At 42.5% G+C, this 22478-nt stretch overlaps 1 protein-coding gene across 1 annotated transcript in view; it reads right to left on the bottom strand.

Moving 5' to 3' along the window:
- Window positions 1-1499: 1499 nt before the first annotated feature.
- Window positions 1500-22478, bottom strand: part of SLC9A9 (solute carrier family 9 member A9) — a 224500-nt gene continuing 203521 nt past the window's right edge. Inside the window, exons 15-16 of the mRNA XM_067301844.1 lie at window positions 5941-6046; window positions 1500-5388 (exon numbers count right to left, since the gene is read on the bottom strand). Of these exons, the coding sequence (XP_067157945.1) occupies window positions 5170-5388; window positions 5941-6046 (325 nt within the window). The 3' untranslated portion in view covers window positions 1500-5169. The remainder of the gene's footprint in view (window positions 5389-5940; window positions 6047-22478) is intronic.

Genomic DNA, 22478 nt, shown 5'->3' with positions numbered 1-22478 from the left:
GCGGGCCATTGCTTAGCACCATGGCACTTCCAGACATTGGTTTTTGCTTTTCAAAGAATTTGCCTGTGTTTTCTACTGTATTTCTTAGCACAGGCTGCAATGTCCAATATGTTGTTTTGAATCTGGAACTGTCACTTGCTCCACCAGGCTGCTGAAGGCAATGTTTGCCTGGTCTTCACTGAATCTGGCTGTCCTGTTTCTTTAACCCCTTGAAAGGAGGAATAAAGAAAAAGACACATATTCCATTGGCAGACAAAGTTTTCTTTCAGAGACTTGCACTTGGGTATATATTTATGATCCACAGTTATAAATGTATGATTAAAATATAAACAGTATTCACGGAAAACATGTTCAGATGCTTTGTGCAATTCTCTTGAATAGTAACATCTACTAGGAGAGCTAATCATTGAGCTAAAGGAAGGAGGGGATTTCATGACCTGAAGATTAACTGGTATTGGGAGCAATACCAGGGGTTAATTTAGTGCTTGCTCTGGAAATTTGGATCAACTAGAGAATATTTCAAGTTCTGAAAGACTGTTTATAAAATAAAAATGTTGACAAGTCTTTCACAGTTCACTAAGCAGAACTCACGTCTGTTGGGATTATGCTGCCAGAAATGAGCTTGCTTGTGTTAAGTTATTTAAACCACACTGAAGTGGTTTGCTGTAAGATGTTGAAAAGGGCCATTTTCTATTTCACTAGCAGGAAGTAGGGGAAAATAACTTTGTCTTTAGAAGAAGCACTTTTCCATTTCTAAAGTGGCTATTCAGGATATTTTCTTCACTTTCTAAAGTGCATAATTAATATTTGTATCCCAGAGATTCTCCATGTCAGTGAAAAGAATCTTGAATGCACCCATGTAAAGCTCATGCGCATTTGAGGTGCATTCACATGTATTTGCTGCATTTATGTTGCACCTGAATGTGCATGGGAATTGGGACCCTTCTGACTCAGTATTACCTGATGGTTGATAGCAAAATACAGACCAGCCTTCAAAGGGGAAGAAAAATCCTATCGTACAGATTAGGGGATGTCCTCAGCCCAGCAAGGCACTTAAATAAATTACTAACTGAAAAGGGTGCGAGTTGTTCTGGTGGCTTCAATGTGGTTACTTCAGCAGTTTAAGGTTACGCACAGGGCTAAGTGCTTTGCCAGACTTGGTCCTAACGTAGTTGCTGTGGAAAAGCTTGAGCTTCTTCCAGAGCAGTGTAAATGTTTGCTTCTAATGGCCCTCACTTCCGGTGAGGTTACCAGATGTTGCACTTCTCTGGGGAAGTTATCACTGTAACCTGGTATTTTTAGAACCGTCGCTTTTGGATTGGCTCTTCTGGATATCCAGGATTCATTTGCTGCTTCTGACCTTAGCCAAACGCTCTCTGCAGTTCAGTGTAAAATTTCAGTTATTACTCCTGAAACCTGAAGGGTTTAGCAATATTACAGATTTCCATCTTTTCTAACATTTTGGCCTTTGTATGCAGTCACTATACTCTGACAATGTATTTTACATCTCATTTTTCCAAGCAGTGTTTTATTAGATTAAGTCAGATAGGAAGAATAACTTCACATTTATCATCAGTGACTTGCATGTTCAGTCAAACACTGTGTGATACTAAGCAGTTTAAATCTCCAGCCTATGAACTGTAAATTAACATTAAAGGCCTCTCTTAACATCCATTACTCTGTTTAAACAGTCGTGTAGAATTACTAGTTGCCAGTAATTCCTACTTGAATACAAATACATCTTCTGTTCTAATGTTGTTTTGGCTCTCCTGAACCATATGCTCTGGAAAGAATATCTTAAAATTAGGAAATGGCAAGGCTGAATAGTGTAATGGATCACTGAGACTTTTATTGTTATTTAATAGAAGTTTCAGGTTTGCTTGTAGCTCAAATTATTTGTTTTCCCCCAAACCAACGATATTTTGCTTGCTGAGCCTGGTCCCAGAGGATAAATGCACATCTTGCTGGGACCACTGGTTCAGCTTCCCGCCAGCCTTAGCATGACGGTGTGGCCTGTGAGGACGCGAAGAACGAGCTCTCATGTCGCAGGAGGCGGCTCTCTCTACCAGGTAAGCCTTTAAGGCAGACAGACAGGACGGTGTGGAGTTTTCACTACTGCCTCTTTCTTTGGATCAACAGAGAATTTCAGCCCCCAGAGCTCTCAATTTATCACATTTCACAAGCCTGAGATGTTTGAACATTAGGCACAATAAATAAACCAGTAAAAACCCCACAGAGCATACTGCAGGGTGCATTTTGGAGTAGATCTAAGAGCAGGACTCCTGGTGAAGAGCTTGTCATTTCCAGTTCATGTAGCAGTTGTGAAAAACAGCTTTGCATCTTCATAATACTGGAACAGAGTATTGATTTCACTATCATCTACGGACATCCTAAGGAAGCCTGATGAGATTTACTTAATACTTTTGAGGATTGAAATCAGAAAATCAGGACTGTGTTAATCCCCATGATAATACCCTTCTCATTCTGCTGCCAGGTTTTCACCTCGCTGGAGTGTGTGTCTCTAACTGCTTGTCCTGCCCCTTGTTGTCTTTGCCATTTCCTATTCTGTGCTGCAGGATGCAAAATACACCTTAAGACCATACTTCCTCATCCTGTCTCCATTCCTTCTCGCAGCCCGCTGTGCATCTTTTCCCACCGCGTACAGCTAGACATGGCAAAGCAGGGGGCTGGAAATTCATTACTTTTCCTCGGGACTTGTTATCATGCCTGATTTTTTTTTTTTTTAATTATTATTTTTTTTTATTTTTTACACCACGTGGGGACTAAGATCCTTTGAATTTCCTTGATTAGTGTTTGGGGGGAAATAAAATGCCAGTTTAAGCTTCTGATCTTTCATAACAGTATATAGAACTCCAGTGTTCAAATTTATGCTTTAAGCAGCTGCTCTAGAATCATATCTAACCAGTAATTAATTAGCCTGGAAAAAAATGATGAAAACTTGATTATACTTAAGTTTGTATTTCAGCTCCCATCTGTGGTAAAATCAAGACCTATTCATCTTTATGATCATTCATGGAGATGACTTGATTTTTTTTTTAATTCTTATAGATTACAAATTTCTTGCTCACTGTCTTTCTCTGTGTGTTAAGAATGACCTTCTTAAAAACTTCTCAAGGTCTAACTTTGTCACTAGATACATTTTCATGCACTGTGATAAGCAACTTAGGGTCTGAGTTGAAACTTTTGAGGTGGGCAAAGATGCATGGGCTAACATAAAAGCCTGGCTCTATCCCTGTATTCGCAGTACCCAGCTGGTCTGTACAAATGCTGGTCTGTGCAAATGCTTGATAATAGTATATGGCAGCTAGCTGCATGTGATTGACTATTTATTCAGTTACTACATTTATGGAGATGCAATTGATACTTCCATACCTAAACGCTGCTCTCTTTATATCCACCACTGCCCTCCTGACTAGTGCAGCTTTGAATGCCCAACACAAACACCTGAAAGTACACACCTGTCCTTGCAGTATCTGATTTCAAGATATAGCTCTTTTGCAGGAATATTTGATTAGAAACAACTCATTTTCCTTAAACAATACAAAACCAAACAGATAACTGCTTACATCAAACATACATTTAAAATGATCCTACAAAACAGTTCCCAGCATGCAAGTTTTGTAGGCTGCGAAGCTGTAATGACACATGCCTTGTGCAATAATCGCGCTCTACGCAGTGGTCTTGCCCGTTGAGTGCTGCAGCAGAAAGGGGTCTGTCCTGGCTTTCATTAGCTTCGGTGTCTCAGATTATCACTGCCCGGTCTGTGGCACCCTGGCGCAATCCGCCGGGCATTAAGCTGTAAGGTGCACTTTCTAAAAAGTAACTCTTGGACTGGGTGTCTGGAAAAGGCCACGCTCTAAGCGTAAAGGAGTTTGACCTACCAAAAGTTAGAGGTGTTGCAATATGTGCTTTAAATATTTTTATACAAGATGCTCCTTGGACGAAGAATCTCCCCCTTCTCCCATACTAGTGCAATAGTTACTGGCATTTACCGGACCAGCCGTTCTTTCTCACATGCTTGTGTGCTCACACATGCACTTGCATGTTCATCCTCTTTCTCCCCCGGCTACTTTGGTTTATCCGTACCAAATGGGACACCCTCAACAGAGGAGGTGTCTTTCAGATTAATTTACAGGTTTAGGGGCTGGTGCGTTTTCATTTAGGTGGAAGATGCAGTTTCAAAGCTCCACTAGGCAGAGGCAAGAAGGGAGGCTGTTTCTTACGTTATGGATGGAGGAAGTCTTGATGTTGGGAATGCTGTGTGGAACAGCACTTCTGATCAGAGCTACCTGCACTAGCCCTTTCTTGAGCAGTGTTCAGGTGTTTATGTCCTGGCTGGGAACCTCCTTGCAGCTCCTAACAAGCCACTGAAGGCCCAGAGAGTGGTGAGCTTCGGGACATGGTCCCACTTCTTAGCTGTCTCCTACTGGCTGCATCAAGCAGTGCATTTCTGTGCACAGGCTTTTGTGAATCCATTTAGTAGGTGCTTTTGTCCTTCTAAAGAAATTCTAGCGAGTCTTAGGGCTGTGGAAACCTTAGGCAGTAAGAGACCTGAAGTTGGGTGCTTTAACTCCTAGCATTGACACCTGTGTGTTTTTTTGTTTGGGTTTTTGGTGTGGTGTTTTTTTTTTTTTTTTTTATCCACCTTAATGCTCTGAAAACAGGAGATCTGCTTAATACTTGCTCTTATTTATAAACCCCCCCCCCCACTTGATCTGCAGATCTGCTCAGGAGCAGCTGTGTGAAAAGCTGTGCGATCATGTGGGCATGTGTATGTTAGCCAGATATTTCTCTCCATTCCAGTTGAGTTAAGATTATTAACAACACTCAAAGGCCTTTTTGCATGTGTGACTGGGGGGCATGATACAGGCAAGCACTATCTGAGGCAACACAGCTGTAATGTATTTATAGTGGGTGGGCAGTGCCCTACATCTTTTTCATAAAAAGCATCACAGTCAAAAACCTGAATATTGTTGTATGTGTATGGACGATGGTAAACTTATTCTGCAGGGGAATGGGGACTGAGTTGGTAAGATTTGTTTTCTTCAATTTATGTGCTTAGTACATTTTCTAGCCTCTCGTTCGCATGATAGAGGGCCTTTTATTTCTTTTCTTTCTTTGTGTTTCTCGCAATTACAATTACACTGTTCATGCCAACGAATTCAGCTGGGATTGGCCTGGAGTGTGTTCAAGCTGGAGTCTGTACCCGCCTAATCCGAGGTCTCCTTCGTGAATGTCCTCCTTTCCCGGCGCCCGGGTGGAGCCTGCGTCCTGTGCTGGCACTGGCACGTGAGCAGAGGCTTCGTAGCTTGCAGTCAGTTCATCATTATTTATGATATAATCTGTGTCCTCATCCTTCAGTTGATCCTGTGCATTTCAAACAGGGAGAAACATGAGTGGAAGGGAGACTCCGGAGGAGGATCTTTGTTAAAGATTGAATGAAGAACAGCTCTGATGTGATTCGCCTTCCATTTTGTTTCATTATTGGCCCTTTTTTTCCCCAGCTATTAATTTACCATATTGATCTCATCTTGATGTTGATCAGAACAAATAGCTGCTTTCCATATTCTGCTCTAGGGCAGTCCTCAGAAGCATACTTGCCATTCAAGCCTTTAAGATCATTTTGGTGCCTAAATATCATTAATGTCAATAGAATTAGGCAGCCAATACTTTCAGCATCTGGCTGAATTATTTAAAATGCGTCGCCCGTATTTGAAGCTCTCAGTATTTGTGGCCACTCTTGAAAATGTAACACTGCACCTTCCCAGACCCCTTCTCTACAGCCCTGAAAAAAAATCCATATAATTCCCAGCCTTAAAAATAATAGGCTTTGGAAAAGGGAGTTTACCAAAGCTTTGCATTAAGTACAGTGGATTTTGGGTTACACCCTAAACGCCATTAACCGAGCCAGGTACTTACGCCATATGCACTGGGGCTCGTCAGAAGCCTGGCGACAGGATTGCACCATTCAGGTAGCGTTGTCGTAAGAGGTGGACCAGCATGGGTTAAAATGGGTTTTAGGTATCTGTGAAGTTTGTTAAAGAATATCTACCATTTGCGTATTGATACTAACTTGCTCCTCTATTACACGATGAAATTTCGTTATATAGCATAAGGGAATCATCTAACTGAATGGAAAGAAAGAAAATAACATATCTTTACCTGCTCATTACTGCATCCATTCACCTGTCATCAATCTTGTCTAATGTGTCTTAAAAAAAACAAAAACAAAAAACCCCCCCAAAACCCCACTGATGCTCAAAACCTGTCCGGAAGGGTGCCAGAACGGCTCAAGCGGGTGCGTCATGGGATGCACAAATGCAGAAGGAACTGAAGGAGAGGAAATGGGCACCAGATCAGCCTGTTCACCATTCCTGTCTGCTGTAAGAATGTGATCATTTATAACAGAAGACATTTTAAGATGCAACTGTGTGAGCTACTTGTTGTAAAAGTGGTAGTGAACTTTTTTTTTTTCTTAAACATTCAGCTTCTTGTAAAATCCTTGCATTTCTGCAATAGACAAAGTATTTCGTCAAATATTAAGTTTCCTTATTGCTGGGAGTGTGCATAGATTGTTCTCTGTAGTACTTTATTTTCAGTATTCAACACATTTGTTTTACACTTCATACATCAATGCTCCTTTATATAAAATTATGTAAATAAGCTAGGAACAGGCTTTATGCTATTGTTTCACACCTGTCTCTCTGATCTTTTCATCCAAAAGAGCTCTGTTGAGATGAAAGAAAAACCTGGCATCTCTAGCAATTATATCATGCTTGTATCTGTCAATAACTGCTCTCCCAAGAGTGCCTCAAGTTGCCTTCTTTCTTGCTACTTTTACTCACAAAGTAATTTTCAGTGTTGTTTGGGAAGCAGGTCTGTCAGCTATTTTTGCTACTAGGGAGAATTTTCCTTATTGATCGCCATTCCTCTCTCTTGGGTGCTCGCTCTGTCTTTCCCTCCCTCCCTTTCTCCCTCCTTAAGGCGGAAAGGAAAATAAAAGTAACAAATGTGAACCTGAATAATGACTCGGAGCTCTGCAGCAATGGTGTAGAAATACTGGGTTAGTAACAAAGGGTCTTAAACCTAACTATTTTAGTGCCTCTGTTTCTTTTGTTACTTGTTTATGGCTCCTCACTGCTCTACACACCAAGTATGAATTCAGGTGACTGAGAAAACTGAGTTATGTAAAGCAGCCTGATGATCTCGGTTATAGACTGGAGGGCTAGATAATATGCTCTGCGCTGTATAATTCAGCTGTAGAAGTTGTTTTATTGTGTCCGGATTTTGTGTGTGAGTTTGGATTTTTTTTAAAATTAAATTGCATCTGTCAAAGAAGATAATGTGATTATTTCATCTAAGGTCACATACTAAATTAGCATGAAAAACGAAAGATGAGTCCACTTCAAAAAAGATCACATAATAAAAGTTGCTCAGAACCATGATCTAGAAATCAGGGCGGGAATCTCATGGGATAAAACTGTGTTGGGAAAGCTCAGAGCCTTCTGCTTCTGTAAAAGTAACATCAAACCAAACAACCCTTTCCTAATCCACTCCCAATTTTATTTGAAACCTCATGAAAGCCCTCTCAAAGTGCCAAGCAGTTAAGAGCTTTTATTAAAGGCAAAGTATGCAAGGCACCAGTTGGAGCTGTTTTGTTCTCAGCACTTCAGAAAACCTAACTAAAAGGCCAAAATTGGAACTAGGAGCCCAGTTCTAGGTTTTTAATCTTTGGCAGTACTGGCTCTGCCAGTACAAACAACCGGAGCTGTTTGAAGCGAGTTGTCAGACCCAGTGTGAAAACCGCAGGCTTGTGACAAAGTTACCCTTGGTTGGACCAGTCCTGCCTGCTGGTTTTATTCTCTTCCAGAATAAGTAATCGAAGATGAATGTTCCTCCACATTTCCTCTTTAATCTGATGATCTCTCAGCTAGGCCTTACTTCTAAGCAGCTTTATAACTTTGTAATGAGCTTTATAACCCTCACCACCACTTGAGCCCTGTGCTCCTCCGTGCGCAGTGTGGTGGCGTATGTGCTTGCGTGAAGCCCAGCGCGTTGGAAAGGGGTGCCAGAACGGGCTGTCCGCTCTGCCCGCACTGTGGTCTGCAGTGGGGGATCCCCCCTGCTAAAAAGCATTAGTCCCCCCCGGTTCTGAGATTAACTTGTGTGTGTAGTGCATTAACAGTTGCTGTGTGGGTGCGTTGATGTTTCCAAGTGGTTAGAGAGGGAAGGCTTCGTTCTGGGCTGCAGTGAGCCCTATAAGTCCCCCTGCTATTGCATTTGCTCCAACATGTTTATTCTCTGTTGCCCATGCTTTTGCTTTGCAACATCCTGAGATGCAGTTTAAAGTGAAGACAATTTTCTTGTGCTTGTTGAGATGCTTCTGATGCTGTAATAAATTATTTACCACTTTGTTCCTTAGTTAACTAGTTATTATTCAGCCTGCTAAAAGAGCTTACCTTGCATTAGCCTGTTTTCATTGTTTTAATAACCTATGCTGTAATGTTTTTACTTTATTTTTGACACAGTTGTTTTATAGCATTACAGACATAATTGTCTTTCAGTGCAGCATGAAAGAGGAATTCTAATCTGTGCACAGTACTGGCATTTGAAACTTATATTGGCCATGGGTCTACAGCATTTTAAGGCTGACAAGAGGTCTTAGCACACTCCAGTTGCTCTGGTTGCATCTTCCAGCATCTCCAGTGAGAAATAATTCAAATAGTGTGATTGATAGAAAAAGGTAGATTTTGCACAAAGGCTGCTTTAAAAAATGGAAGAAAGCGAGTGTAAAACTCTTAGCAAAGCTCAGGAATTACTGCCTAACCAGGTCTATGCCCTCTCAGTGGAGGGATGGGGAAAAGATAGCAGGAAAGTGTTGTATCAGTCAACCCATGTTTAGATTTGCGCTTCAGTTCTCCACGGGCAGAACAGTCCATGTGCACATTGCGGATTCTAAAGCCTACAATATACTGTGTTAAAGAACATTAATAATATCGTGAAGATGATAATTTCTAACTTGGGAAATGGCAATTTGGGATGCCTGTGGGTGCACATGTGCAGAATTCTGTTCTGTATGCAGTGCTGGTGGGCAATCCTGCCTCCACTTCCATCATCAAATGCTAATTTTTCCGTGACTCCCCATAACTCGGGGTTTCTACTCTCAACGTGTCCAGAAATGACCTAATGTTTAGCCTGGGTCCCTTCACTGCTATTTGAACACTGCTTTGCCCATGCTGTTCCAGCGTGCCCTCCCCGATAGCCAGGCGCAGTTCCTCTCACTGCCCAGAATCCGTATCCAAATCTGTTGTCCCTCCCTGGTTCAGTTTCTGCCTTTTCTGCATTTGAATCATATGACTTCCTCTTCTCTACTGCTCAGCACTAAACATAGCAGTCAGTGCTACTGCAGGACTGGCAAGACGGCTGGCAGGACGGTGCTTCTGGGGTCTCCTCCGCGGAGGACCGGACACGGTGTCTGGCCAGCGCAGCCCACCGTCAAACCGCACGAGGTTGAGCAACTCCGGCGAGGGCAGAGCATGCGCAGCAGTGACGGGGCCCTCACTGAGCTCTTGCAGTTGAAGAAGCTTTTGTTAAAAGTGTATGAACAGCAGGTTTTTTTTCCAAGTTTCAATGTGGTCTAGCTTAGGCTGGCTTTTCAAAGAAATGGCAAAAGATATCTCCAGGGTGTGACATTTGAGGTCTCTGCTCTAAATACAGAGCACTTAATGTCTTGAGGATTTATCAGAGCCAAGCGTGGAACTTTTTGTTTTTGTCCTAAATCACGTTGCCTGAAACAAACATCTATCATGGAAATTTTCCTTTCAGATAGCTACTGTTTCACCAACTTGTAGGTAATCCCAAACCAGAGTCTTAAAGTGAGAATTATCAGGCAATCTTAATGGGAAACACCAATCTTAATGGGAAACACTGCTGTCAGTAGCCATACTATGTAATATTTAGGATTTCCATTCTGCAAAACAATTCTGAGATTTCAAAATAGTTCTCCCCCTGCCCCTTCCACATCAGGGTGAAAAATCAGAATCTCAAAACTTTTCTTTCAGTAAGTTGGAAATAACTACATTTTGATAAATTGGCATGTTTTGTCAAAATTTGGAGAATGTTGATAAAATTCCTGTTTATACTTTTGACTTAATGGCATTAGCATGATCAAATAGAAAAAATGTTCTGGCAGAAATGTTCTGGCTGTTTTGACTCTAAGACCTGAAGGAGATTCATTTGTGGCAGAAGGAGTCTTAGCCCAGCTGTGAGGTTCTGAGTTGCTCTGCTGAAAAGCATAATAACAACTGCTGTGCCCTGGTTGATTATATGCTTGACTGCAGGTTTTGAGAGAAAGTTAATTTATAGCTTGTGAGTAAATCCCGTGAGCAGAAGAGGTGGCCGCAGTTTGAAATGCAAATGGCAGCTCTGCTTCAGCTCTATAAAAGCCTGTTTGGCCCGGAAGGTGTGCTGTCTTCTGCCTCGTCACGTGGTGGGGGCTCTCACTCAAGACAATCCCATCCTTCCCCCAAATAACTACTCTTACACCACAATATTTACTGTTAAAAGCCCCAAAGTACATGAGTTCTTGTGATACTAGTCAAAATTACATTGAAAAGCGATTTTGTAATTTTGTAGAGACTATCTTCCTTTAGCTAGCAAGCAAGCTGTGCTATAAATATGTATTTGTTAAAAGTATATCGTTTATCTTCCGTTATTAGGTGCTATTTATTCTGTAGGTGTAAGTCCCTGGAGGTAAATATCAGCACTCCCAGAATCTTTCCTTTGTGCAATTTTTTTTAAGATTTCTTCTGGTTTGCAGCCTCTTATTCTAAAGGGTCCCTTTTGTGAATATTTTGATTTAAATACGTTTGTAAATTTGAGTTAAGTGCTTCTCTTTTCTGTATTTATGAAGAAGCACATGAAAGAAGGATACAAAGGAAGAGATACAGTTTAGGTCCATTGAAAATGTTTTCCTTAGTGAGGACAAATGACCTTTTGCTTCTTGGCAGAGTTTCAGATTTTAAAGAGAGAATGATTTTGATATTAGCCATCTGATAGCCCAAAGAGGAAACGCTTCCACGTTGGTAGCGTTTGAGTGAGAGCAAGCAAGGTGTGAAACGTCGGTAACCTGGCGAAGCTCGGCACGTGCGCGCCTGAGCTGGGGAGGCCCGGGGATGACTCTGGGTGTGAAGTACGTGCGCAGCAGATCAAATTCACCCACAGCAGAGGTTTGTAGACAGGTCTCTCCTCCTGACTCTTGCAGGAGAGGACAATCTTTCCCCATGCACCAAGGAATCTTCCCCAAAAGATGGGGAATTGCCGGTGTAGGCTAGCTGAAAAGGGCAGGGTGTTATTATATATTGTATCTAACTATTAGATTTTGTTATTAGAAGAGCAGACAGGTATATTTTTGAGAGGCCTGTGAGATCTACACAGTGATTTGATGTGTAGGGATAATCTAATCTGCCTTACGGAGGAAGCTGGGAAGGGACAACCGATTGCTGGGGAATGGTGCTCCAGCGCCCTGCGACTCTGATCTTGTGGAGTCAATTAAAAAAAAACCAAAAAACCCAACAACAACAACCCCTCCCCCCCAAAAAAAAACCCAGATCCCCTCTACTGTTGTTGTAATTTGAAATACTAAACAACTGAAGATAAACTGAAGCATGATGTAGTCATGCAAAGTCAAATTTATGGGTCTCACAATATTTGGATGATTTAAGATTCATTGTCTCTGTCTCTTTCTCATGTCTGAGAGCAGGAAGGATGGGGGAAAATCAGTGGTAATAAATAGTTCTGTGCATCCTGTTCTGACTGACTTTCCTTTTAGTCTGGAGCCAGACATATGGTATCAGACCAAAAGAATTGACTTTGGCTTTTATGCAGAGTAAGGGCTAAAAATTTGCTGCTTTGGACTTGGAAGCAGGAAGCATAGCACAGATCTGGGCAAGACGGAAGGAGTTAATAGACTTGATCTTTGCTGGTATTGATATGGTTAAGTAGCTGCAGCCTGAAAAGTGACTTGTTCTCTAAGATGCATTGAGTAAAATATCAGGGATATTTGCAGAGTGGGTTTTTAGTTGTGAGCTCACTGAAGCAGAGAGGAAAATTGAGACATGCTACTCAAGCTATTTGAAGCCTATTATATCCCAAATTTAACACCTCCATGCAAAGAAAAAATATCTGAGACATAAATGGGGACTTGCTTATATAACTGATGAGTGGGTAATGCAGCTACTCTTGATAATAGAAGGATAGGGCATGCGAAAGGATGGGATAATATTCATATAAGACTCAAAAGGTATATATGAACAGGTACTAATGTCAGACAAACTAACATTAGAAAGAGCTTTGGAGGATACAGACTATGAAAGGCAACTAAAGAGAAGAGGAAAAACCTCCCTGATATCAGTTGCATAATAATAAAAAAGAAAATAAATAAAAAGACTCTCCATCCCAAAAAATTCAACCACCTAAAACCTCCCCCACAAGATAAGACTGTATTGCACTAGTGACATCAGCCATATAGAAACTAGTGACATCACCCATATAGCTTTAGAGAAAACAAACAGTAAAGTCACAGACAGGGTAGATTTCAACAGGTTATTGCATGGGGGAATGCAAAGGAAATGTTCATTATTAAGGCCTGAAAGCAGGTTCCTTTGCAGTCTCATAGAGTTGCATACAATGGCAAACACCTGCAAGAAAGAAAATTTAACAACAGTAAGACAACAGGGTGTTATTTTGGTTCCAGTGGGGGGGGGAGGGGGGAAGAAAAGGATTTTGGTGACATGCATGTAATTCTCAGAAAAATGTGCATGATTCCAAACTGACGCAGTCTCCCCTAACTTCAGACGTCTGGTAGTGGGAGATCTGAGTCAAAGCTAATCTTCCAGTCCTCCTTCTTTGTCAGTAGAGAGAAACGGGCAAATCCCAAGGCAGTGAGTTTCATCCTGCCGTGTCCGAGTTAATTGGAAGAAATTGAAACCAGGGTGAGATTCTTTCCTTCTTTTGACTATAAAAGACCCCAAGCAACTAGTTTAGACTTAGATGGCTAATAATTAGGTATCTAAAGCTTGGTGAAATGAATCTCAGTCCAGGAGGTAACTAAAAACAGAACCCCCAAGGCAAAACTTGGGAAACCAAACACAACATCCTCTGTATTGGGGAAGCTACAAGTGTATGAAAGGCATCCAATTGCATAGTTGGGAAATACTTTCTTAAATGCATCTAGAAGAAGAAAGGTAAAAATATAGGCTTTTATGTAATAAATATTACATCAAAGCCAGCAGCGGAAACAAAAGCTTTAAAATCATTAAGCTTGAGAAAATCTGAATGACCGTGGAATTCATAAAAGGCAATTTCACCTCAGAATTAAAAAAAAAAAAAAAAAAAATCCTGGCCCATTTGAAGGCATAGGAAACGTGTCAGGACGTTACAAAATCCGTCTGCGTGTGCCTTGGCGCTAGGGCCGGTGCTGCGAGCACCGTCGTGAGCAGTAATCCCTCCCTCCAGGAGAGGAGCCCCCCCAGGGTATTCCTTTAGCATAGCCCCAAAACCAGAGAAACCTCCGGCAGGAGGAAGCCGAACCGCTGCGTTAGAAAGGATGAAGGCTGGTGTGACCTGCCTACACGTGGGCCTCAAACGCTGTAAGCCAGCCGGAGAGAGCGGGCGCGGAAGAGCGAGCGAGGAGCCGAGGGTCCGTGGGCTCCGTGGGGAAGGCTGGCCGGGGCGAGGACGTCCTTGGTGCTACCGCCCGCCCCAGGAGGGTCCCGGACAGCCGCTGGGAGGGGAGCGGGGCCGGGCCGGGCCCCAGGCATCGCTAGCACCGTCCTTGGGCCCGGGGCACCACGAGCCTGGCCCTGCGCAGGTGCAAATCCGTTTTGCCCAGATGTGTCGGTTGGATCACATCTTAGAAAAAGAGAGAAGAGGTCTGATCCAAATAAAGAGAAAGCTATAAAGCTTTTAAAAACCTCTCGCAAAGAAATTATGTTGGGTTCAGTGAACTCAACCCTGCCAAGACTGGCGCCAAGATCAGCAGCAATCGCAGCGTGTCTGTGCTGGGAGAGGAGAGCTGGGGACCAGGGTGGCAGGGGGACGCTGGGTGGCAAGAGAGTGACCAAGGCTTTCCAAACGTGAAGGTGTCATTCCCTGCGAAGCAAACGGGAATGCTGCAGTGCGCGCGAGGCAATGAAGCAGCTGCGTGGGCTCTCTCAGGAGCAGCTGGAGCAATGGTCCTGCTATGGCCCTCTGGTGACATGGACTGAGAGCTGAAGCCAGTGCACCAAAATTATGCTCAAAGAGCAAAAGAAATATTTGGCACTTTTTCAGGAAGTGAGATATTTCATCATTACATAAATATAGCTGTGCAAGAACAGTGAAAATAGCTCATAAACCTAAAGAGATCGTTTCTGACAAATCTCCGGCTGCTGCATTGCCAAGGCATCGGAGAATGCTCTCTCAGCTACAAAGGTGCAACTTGAAAGTGAAATATGATCCCATATGAGAAAACCCTGTACAAAACTCTTCTTGCACAGTTTTGTTGAAGGATGAGATGCGAACGTGGAGGAAGGCTTGGAGGAACAATGCATTTTATGTTCTAACACTTGCTTGTGTTTGTAAACATGCTAACAAAAACAGAGAAACAGAAATGATGATTCAGTGAATCGTTTATAAAGACAAAATAAAGTCAGGATTATATGTATAAAAATAACAAAATCTTTTGCTCTATCAGAAGCTGGTAAAATAAAGAACAGAGTAAATAAGGGGAAGGGTGTCATGCCAGAAGGGAAGAAAAGAGTAATTCTAAAGAAAATGGGAATTCTGAAAAAATTTTTGAAGACTGGTTTGGTATGGTAATAAAGGATAGACCAGAGCGCTAGTCTGTTGGCCCAGTGTTAATGCACAAACAAAGCTGTGGTCAGAGATGCGTGCATCCCTGTAGAGCATAAAATCAGAGCACCAAGGTGACCTACACTGAGTGAAGCCCCTGGCAAATTTGACAGCAGCAGAGCTGCATCCAATGCGTTCATGTAAGGATATTATTGCTCGCTCTGGCTGTGGGAAATAATACCCGTTCCAGGTATGGAAGAAGATTCAAACCAGTGTGACAAGACTTGAGCATGTCCTAGCACTTTTGAGGAATAGTCTTTTACTTACTAATGTGATGTATTTATGGACAGTTAAGGAGTGTAACAGAGGCTCTGGGAGTGACTATAAAAAGAAAATATGTCTTTTAATCTCTCAATGCTGAACGGCTGAGAGCAGGATAGCCTTTGTAAAGCCTTTGTCAATGAAAACCTTGTTTAATATAGCTTAGTTTATGTATCCTCTGGGCTCTAGTCCTGTGAGCAGTTTGGTCCTGAGATTGTCTGTGGATTCTCTAGCAGCTTTTTCCAGTGCGTAACCCATGTTAGGCACCCAGTTAGCTGCCTAGGTGGAGTCGGAAATCTCTGATAGGTTTGTGAAGAAAGCCCGCTAAGAAGCGGGGAGCTCCGCGTTTGAGGAAGGGAGGACATTTTACACAGGAATAGCTTCCCCTGCAATCGGAAGGAAGCAGCCATCTGGCAAGCAAGGTTTTTGCTTTTGGAAAGGTGTTTTAAAACAGAGAGAGACCAATTGGAAAACACTCATTATAGGAAATCTCTTAAGAGGTATAGAAATTCCAAAGCAAGGAACAATTGAAGATAATGAATTATGGCAGAGTTCATCGCAAAAGAAAGATTTTTCACTAAACAGGGATAATAGTATTTTTACTCCTAGGAGTAAAATATATATGCATTTTCTATCCTAATATTACTGCTTAGAATTCTAGGTACATAAAATGTAGGGAAAATGGAGTATTTTGTTTGTAAGTGGCAGATTAAACTAAAGTAATGGTACAGAGGATCCATATTAAGAGCTCAAACTGCCTTTTGAGCAACAGAGGAGCTTATAAAATATAAAGTAAAAGCCAGAAAAAAATGTAGCAAGAAATCAAGTAGAAAACCTGGCACTAGATCTCCTCTTGGGGCAGTTCATCTCCCTGCTCCTACTGGCAGACTGAACTGGAGCGGGATGACCAAGCTGTTAATGCCTGTCTTTGCAAGAAAGGCTTTCGGGGAGCCTGGGAGCGCTCGAGCGTAGTCTGCTGAGTGGGAACGGCGTGCTGTGATGGAGAAACTCTGAGATGCACAGGGAAAGTTGAGAGAAAGTTTGCAAGTGTGACCAGTGACTTCTATGGTTTGATTAGAAATATGTCTGGACCAGAGATGAAAAAATAGGATGTTTTTTGCTAGAATGAAGATTTAAAAGGGATATAATTTTGCAGAGGTATGGTATTCCAAATTAGAAGCTGCAATGAGAACTTACAAAACTTTCCTCTGTTTTACTACATTTTAAAGGAACGTGGGAATCTAATGGCATTAAAGAGCACTTACTTTAGGGCAAACGGAAAGATGTGTAGTTTAACAGCAGGTATTCAAACTGTGGCCTTCATGGCCTGAAGAGATTGTGGAGCCTTCGATAAAGGGATGTTTACTCCTGATACTGTAGCACTCTTACAGCTGTGCAAGCTGAGACAGTAGGGGATGCCAGGCTTTAGGACTCTTGGAGGGTGGGGAAATTCCCCCCTTTTTCGGTATAACTACACGATGTTCTTGGAGGGCTTTATTTTTTGCATCTGCTGGTGGAACTGGTACCTGATGGGTCTGCCACAGTGTGAGTAAATCTGTGCCCTTGCAATGTTGTCATTGCTGTGTTTGACTGCAGTATGAAATGCTTTTGTAATTCTTTTTAATGGATTATTTCAACATGTTTTTAGAGATGTTGCAAGTATTAGTCAAGCATCGGTTTCAGAAAGGTTAAGCCAGCTTCCGAAAGCTTGCATACCTCATGCCTCACAGTTCATTTTGCTTCCAGCGAAAGATGCTGGAAATGGGTTATGAAAGGTATTTTGGTTTTAATTTGGTGTCTTTCCCTTCTGTTTATTGGTGCAATGGACTGCACGCATGTATCAATGCTGGCACTGAGCCAAACGCAGACAGTAATAGAGATGGGGGAAAGTAGGGAGCAGCGTGAATAAGCCTGGGGTTTTCTCTTTCCCAGCGTTTGATTACAGAGGGAGAGGTCAGCTACTGGGTTGCAGTCGTGAGTCATCCGTAACACAAGAGCCAGCTATACTGTGCATGAACAAGTGTAGCTGTTCCACAAATGTGACTTGTTTAAGAAACGTGTTCGCTGAAATCACTGCTTCTCGTGTCCTTTCCCCTCTCTGCCAGCACTCCTGCGCTGAACCCCTAATCCAGATTTCAAAATTCCACTTGCCGCTCGGGTTTCACCCTAGTGGCTCATTTCCAAATACCTTCATATTTTAACTGATTTAGATCTAGGTTCCTATTTGAAAAGCTTGACTCAGAGAGCTCATGTTTACCTTATTTTCTTTACAGATGCCTGTTTATGTTTTTCCCCATGTTAAATGTATGCAGTTACCTGTTTCCTTTTTCTGGTAGAAGCATGGCCCAGAATAATTTAATGAACTTCAAAATTATTGCTGGGCGTCTATATCAGAGTACCTGCTTGATGACACCTGGATTGGATAAGGCATTTAGATGGCTGAGCGTGTTGATTGGCGTTACCCCGTGAGAGCCTAGTGAGGAATTTGGTAACTTGGGGCATGTGACTTCTCCCCCTTCTTCCAAAGTTTTGTTGCGTGTAGAGGGGACATGTTTTCAGTGGGGAGTTAAGTCCCTGCTGAACGTGTGTGTAGCTATGAGCTTGCTGCAGAAGGGGATGTGAAACGTGGTCCTTTCTCCTCTGGGGCTTCAGCTTTCCAGGGTGCCTGTGAGCAGCCGGGCTTGCTTCTGCTTTGAGGAAGGCCTGTCACTGCTAAGACCTGGCAGATACAAACATGTCTTCTAAGCCTATGAGAGGAGCGTGGATGCCCTGTCCCTATAAACAGCTGATTTTCTGTAAAGGCAGGGCTAGAGCTAAATCTAACAGCTGGAGCACTGTCGTGCAGAGGATGGAAGATCAAGCAAAGAACCGAAATCTCGTCTTGAGGCGTGTGAAATAACTGCCCGGAGCAGGAGTGGGTCTGACGTCCCCCGTGCTCCAGGTGAGCTGAGGCAGCGGGCCAGGCTCACGGGGTGCAAGGTGTTGGAGTGGAAGTCTGAAAACTGTGTAGGTCGGTTTGATTTGCCCTTCTAATCGAGGCAGTGGCACCATTACTCGTGGTTTAAGAACTGAACTGCTCACTGCAGTGAACAGTATTATTCCTACTCTTATTTGCCTACGGCATCACCACTGAGCATCCTAAGGCCTTTCCTGGCCTGCCAACCAGCGAATACAGCCACGTAGTCCTCCGAGCCCCTGCCAAATTAGGGCCCATGATACTGCCACCGGCACCTGAATTAGCAGGGTATGGAGCACTGTACCTAGATTACCAGCTTGTTAATTACTAGCCAAATTGAAGGCCACCCATTACCTATTAGGCAGGTGATAACCTTTAATAGTTTTTAAAATCAAATCCGTGATGTTATCTTAACAGAAAAGAGTGAAGAAGGGCTGTAGAAAGTGTGGAAATTTTTCAAAACGTGCTGCTAAGCCCGCTGGGCGTCTTAGCCATAGCAGTCTCATTTTTGAGGACTTGCTGGATTGTGCGTAGGAACAGTTAGCGTCAAGGTACTGCCTAAGACACAGAGCTAGCAGTGCTGTGCCAGGAAATGAGCTCGCTGAAAGATCAGAGTCAGGTTTTACTGGATAAAATGAACTAGGGAAGAAGAAAGGCTCAAATAAAGATGCTTGGTTGTGCCTGGAGACTGTTACTGTCTTGCACTAGATATTATCTAAATTTTATAGAAATGATTTTAAACTAGACTACATCTATCTTCACTGCACTTACTGTGGAATCTGGGGACTAAATATAAAACAGGCTTAACATTGCAAATTGTCAAAAATTGTAAAAAATGACCAGCCAATCATTAGTGATTCATAATTAGTTTAAAACCACATAATACAAATTTTTGAAAATACATTATTATTTTCAGGTATTTGGTGCTAGAAACATTCTTCAGTATAGCAACTTCTGTAAATGTAAACCCTGGAGCTAGACATTTGGTCTTGGATTTTGAACTCTCTTTTTTTCCTGTGGCTTTCAGGGAAAAAGACAACTGTAACACAGTGACAATAACATCTGTTTAACCTAAACGCAAGGCTGTTGAGAATGTTTTTATAGAAAATGGATCTTGTCAGGCAAATACAATTTTATACTTGGATGAAATTACAAGTTTGATTGGTAAAAAATGACCTGCATTTAATAAGCTTTGTAAGGTGTTTGGAATGTCATTATAATTAAAAGTTAGCTCTTTACGGTATCAGTGAAACATCGATTAAGAACTGGCTGGTTGATAGACCTGACATAATAATTGCCAGGAGAGAATTGCTATGAATTGGTGAGTGTTTCAATGCAGGTTTTAGAAGGATCAATAAAAAATTTGGTAGTCAATAATTTCACCACTATAAAGTCACTGATGATAAAATGTGTGAGTGAAGCAGACAAAAGGATGACAAATCATGATAAGGACAGAACAGTTAGCTGGTCTCATTCAAATATATTTCCTTTAATTTTATTCCTAAAAACAAACACAGTGTTGTGTATCTTGGAAAAAGCAAGAAGGGTCAAACTACCCTGCAGTGATTGCGGGCTGCAGCGCCAAGAGACTCCTCGTGAGGTGCAAGAGCGGCACGTGCAACCGGTGAGCAGAGTGAACTAGAGCATCAGTACTCCCGTATAAAACGTTAGTGGGGACGAGTGCCAGCATGCCAGGCCCGGTTTGGTGGTCCATAATTTAGAATGGTTTTCCAAAAGTTGGGGAGGATGTAAGAAAGAGCCCCCTCACTTTGCCCCAAGAATATTTAAAATAAATAGATGAAAAAAAATAGTGACCTGATGAAATCCTTAAGTACCTTTACATGAAAATATACACGATACTGGAATGTTCTTTAAAAAACTAGTCCAGGACAGGAAGCTTAATCTGTGCTGAAAGACACACACAAAAACCACAAAAAACCAACCCTTTCCCCCCCCACACACTTTAACAGCGACTAGGTAGAGGAACACTAGGGAAGGGTAAACTCTCCATTTTCTGATCAGGAGTGGATACCTTCCTGATACCTGTGCCCTTTAGCTCACACAAGTTCTTGCAATCAATACAGAGGGACAGGGTGGAATTCAATAGTCTGTGATGTTCAGGAGGTCAGACCTGATAAAGTGAAGGCCCCTTGTGGCCTAAAATTTAAGCTTTAAGAGTTTAATTATTTAGCACCTTAGAAGCCCTTTGACCCTAGGAAACCCATAGAAGTGCTCGCACAGGTTAATTCCCTTTGGAAAGGGGGCGTGCTTAGTATTTGAGAAATCTTCAGTCTTTAACCTAAGCGTTGTTTTCTTTGTATTGTCTTCCGTGCCCGGTTGTCCAGTTATGTCCAGGTGGCTACGCTCGCTCATCCCTACCTTGCTAGTTACTGAGCTGTGCTTCACTTAGTTTGGTAATGGTTTGAGAGTGTATCGTCTAAGCTCCTCTCTGTTCTGTACCAGTGAAACACGTATTTCATTATCTTTGACTGCGAACCTGTAGTTCCTGAGTGAGTCTGACAATGCTGTGTTGCCTCTGTACTCATTTGTAATCATTAACTTCAGGTTTGTCAACAGACTGCAGAGGAGACTTAACTCATTTAGGAGCTTGGAGATTCTGCTGTGTGTAAAGCGTTTACTTAGATTTAGTCATTTTAATTTTTTTCTTTTTTTTAAAATCCTGCCTCCAATAAACACAAATACAATTATAGCTCTGGACAATTCTTTCTTATACTGGAAAAATATCTCTAAATCACATAGAAGATCCCGTGAAAGTTGGTGTCAATCCACTGCTTTGTCCATTTCTGCAGACCTGTTATTTGTAGGCTGTGGCAAGATATTTGAGTGCGTAGGGACCCAGCCAGGGACAATTAGTGATGGACAAGCTTTCAGAAGGTCAAATGTTTATTTTGCTACAGGTCTCCCAAACAATAATGTCTTCAGTATTGTCACAAACTGATGTAAAGCTGTGTGTTAACTAGAGGAACATCACGATTCAAAATGCCTATGATGCTAAACAATATCAAAATTACTAGGCTGAGGCAGTATCTACAATACTAGTTTTGTGCACTGCCCTATGCTGTCCAATAGAGCTTGACCCATCCCCTCCCCATGCTGCTTCTTTCCTCGCTCCTGTGCTCCCAGTTGCCATTCTGGAGCTGGGTGGTGGCATGTGCCCAGCTCCACTTTTCCTAGGGGGGGCTGCTTTACCCTCCTCGCCACGGCTGCATCCTCTCCTCCCCAAAGAGCCAGAGCAGAGCTTGTGCATGGGGGATCAGCTGGGGACAAGTGGACCCAGGAAAACAGGGGGACGAGCAAGAATGGGGCGGTGGGACAGGGTGTCCCCGGTGCCTCTGCATGGGACAGTCCCATGGGGACAGATGCTGGTCCTGTGGGGAGTCCACGAGGTAGAAGGGAGAGAAGCTAGGCACAGTCTTCAGAAATCTGATTAGCCCCTTATCCAGAACACTTAATAGTTGGTAGTAGTGTGACAATTTGTTAATATCTGTATCATGAGGGACTTAAATGAGGTTGTGCCTTCCTAGCTTGACTTGAGCAGCTCAAAGGAAGCCCCTAGGGGCCAGTTTTCCTTCATCCATCCCACTTGGATCATTGGTGTTGCCCTGATCCAGATCAGGGCTTATGACACCTTCAATGACGCTTTCTTTTGCCTGTGTAGCTAATGATTTTCTCCTACAGCATTGATAGAGTGGCTCTCTGCTATTTTTGGCATCCCCCCCCACCCCCTGCACAGATTGTAGGCAAAAGCTCTGTGACTGCCTTGTCCTAAGTTATAATTTTCTGTATCCAAGAGTGATGGTGGGAATCGCTCTGATTCTGTCACGGCATTTCTTGGCTATTGCACATCCAGGGGAGCTATTTTCAATCACAGTGAGGGACTCAAACTACAGTTCCCGTGAGATACCAAATTAACATTTATAATAGGTAGTTCTTTGATTTCTCAGATGAAAATATTTCTGGGTTGAGATGCCTGACATTTCAGTGAAAAGACAGAATTTTCCAAGGGCATTTTCATTCAGTTGAAAGTTTATTTTTCTATTGAAAAACAGTTTTGAGGGAAAATATTTGACCAGCACAGTTAGGGCCCAACTGTCCACACAAACACAGCTTTGTCTGGCCTAGAATAGCTGTCAAGGACAGAGGGTTGTAGGCATTTGGGGTTGAGGATGGCTGTATTAGTTTGACCTCAATACTAAGTAAAGTCTTTGAACATGTTTTGAGGGAAAAGGGTAATCAAGGACATAAAGTTATATGGAAAACTGGATAAAATGCACTGTGTTTTTAACAAAAGCAGATTGTGTCAGACTAGGCCTATGTCTTTATTTGA

Source organism: Apteryx mantelli, chromosome 9 (assembly GCF_036417845.1).
Source record: "Apteryx mantelli isolate bAptMan1 chromosome 9, bAptMan1.hap1, whole genome shotgun sequence".
In the NCBI taxonomy this organism is placed as follows: Eukaryota; Metazoa; Chordata; class Aves; order Apterygiformes; family Apterygidae; genus Apteryx; species Apteryx mantelli.
Note: the sequence above shows the minus strand (reverse complement) of the source record. Positions and strands in the feature narration are given on the sequence as shown.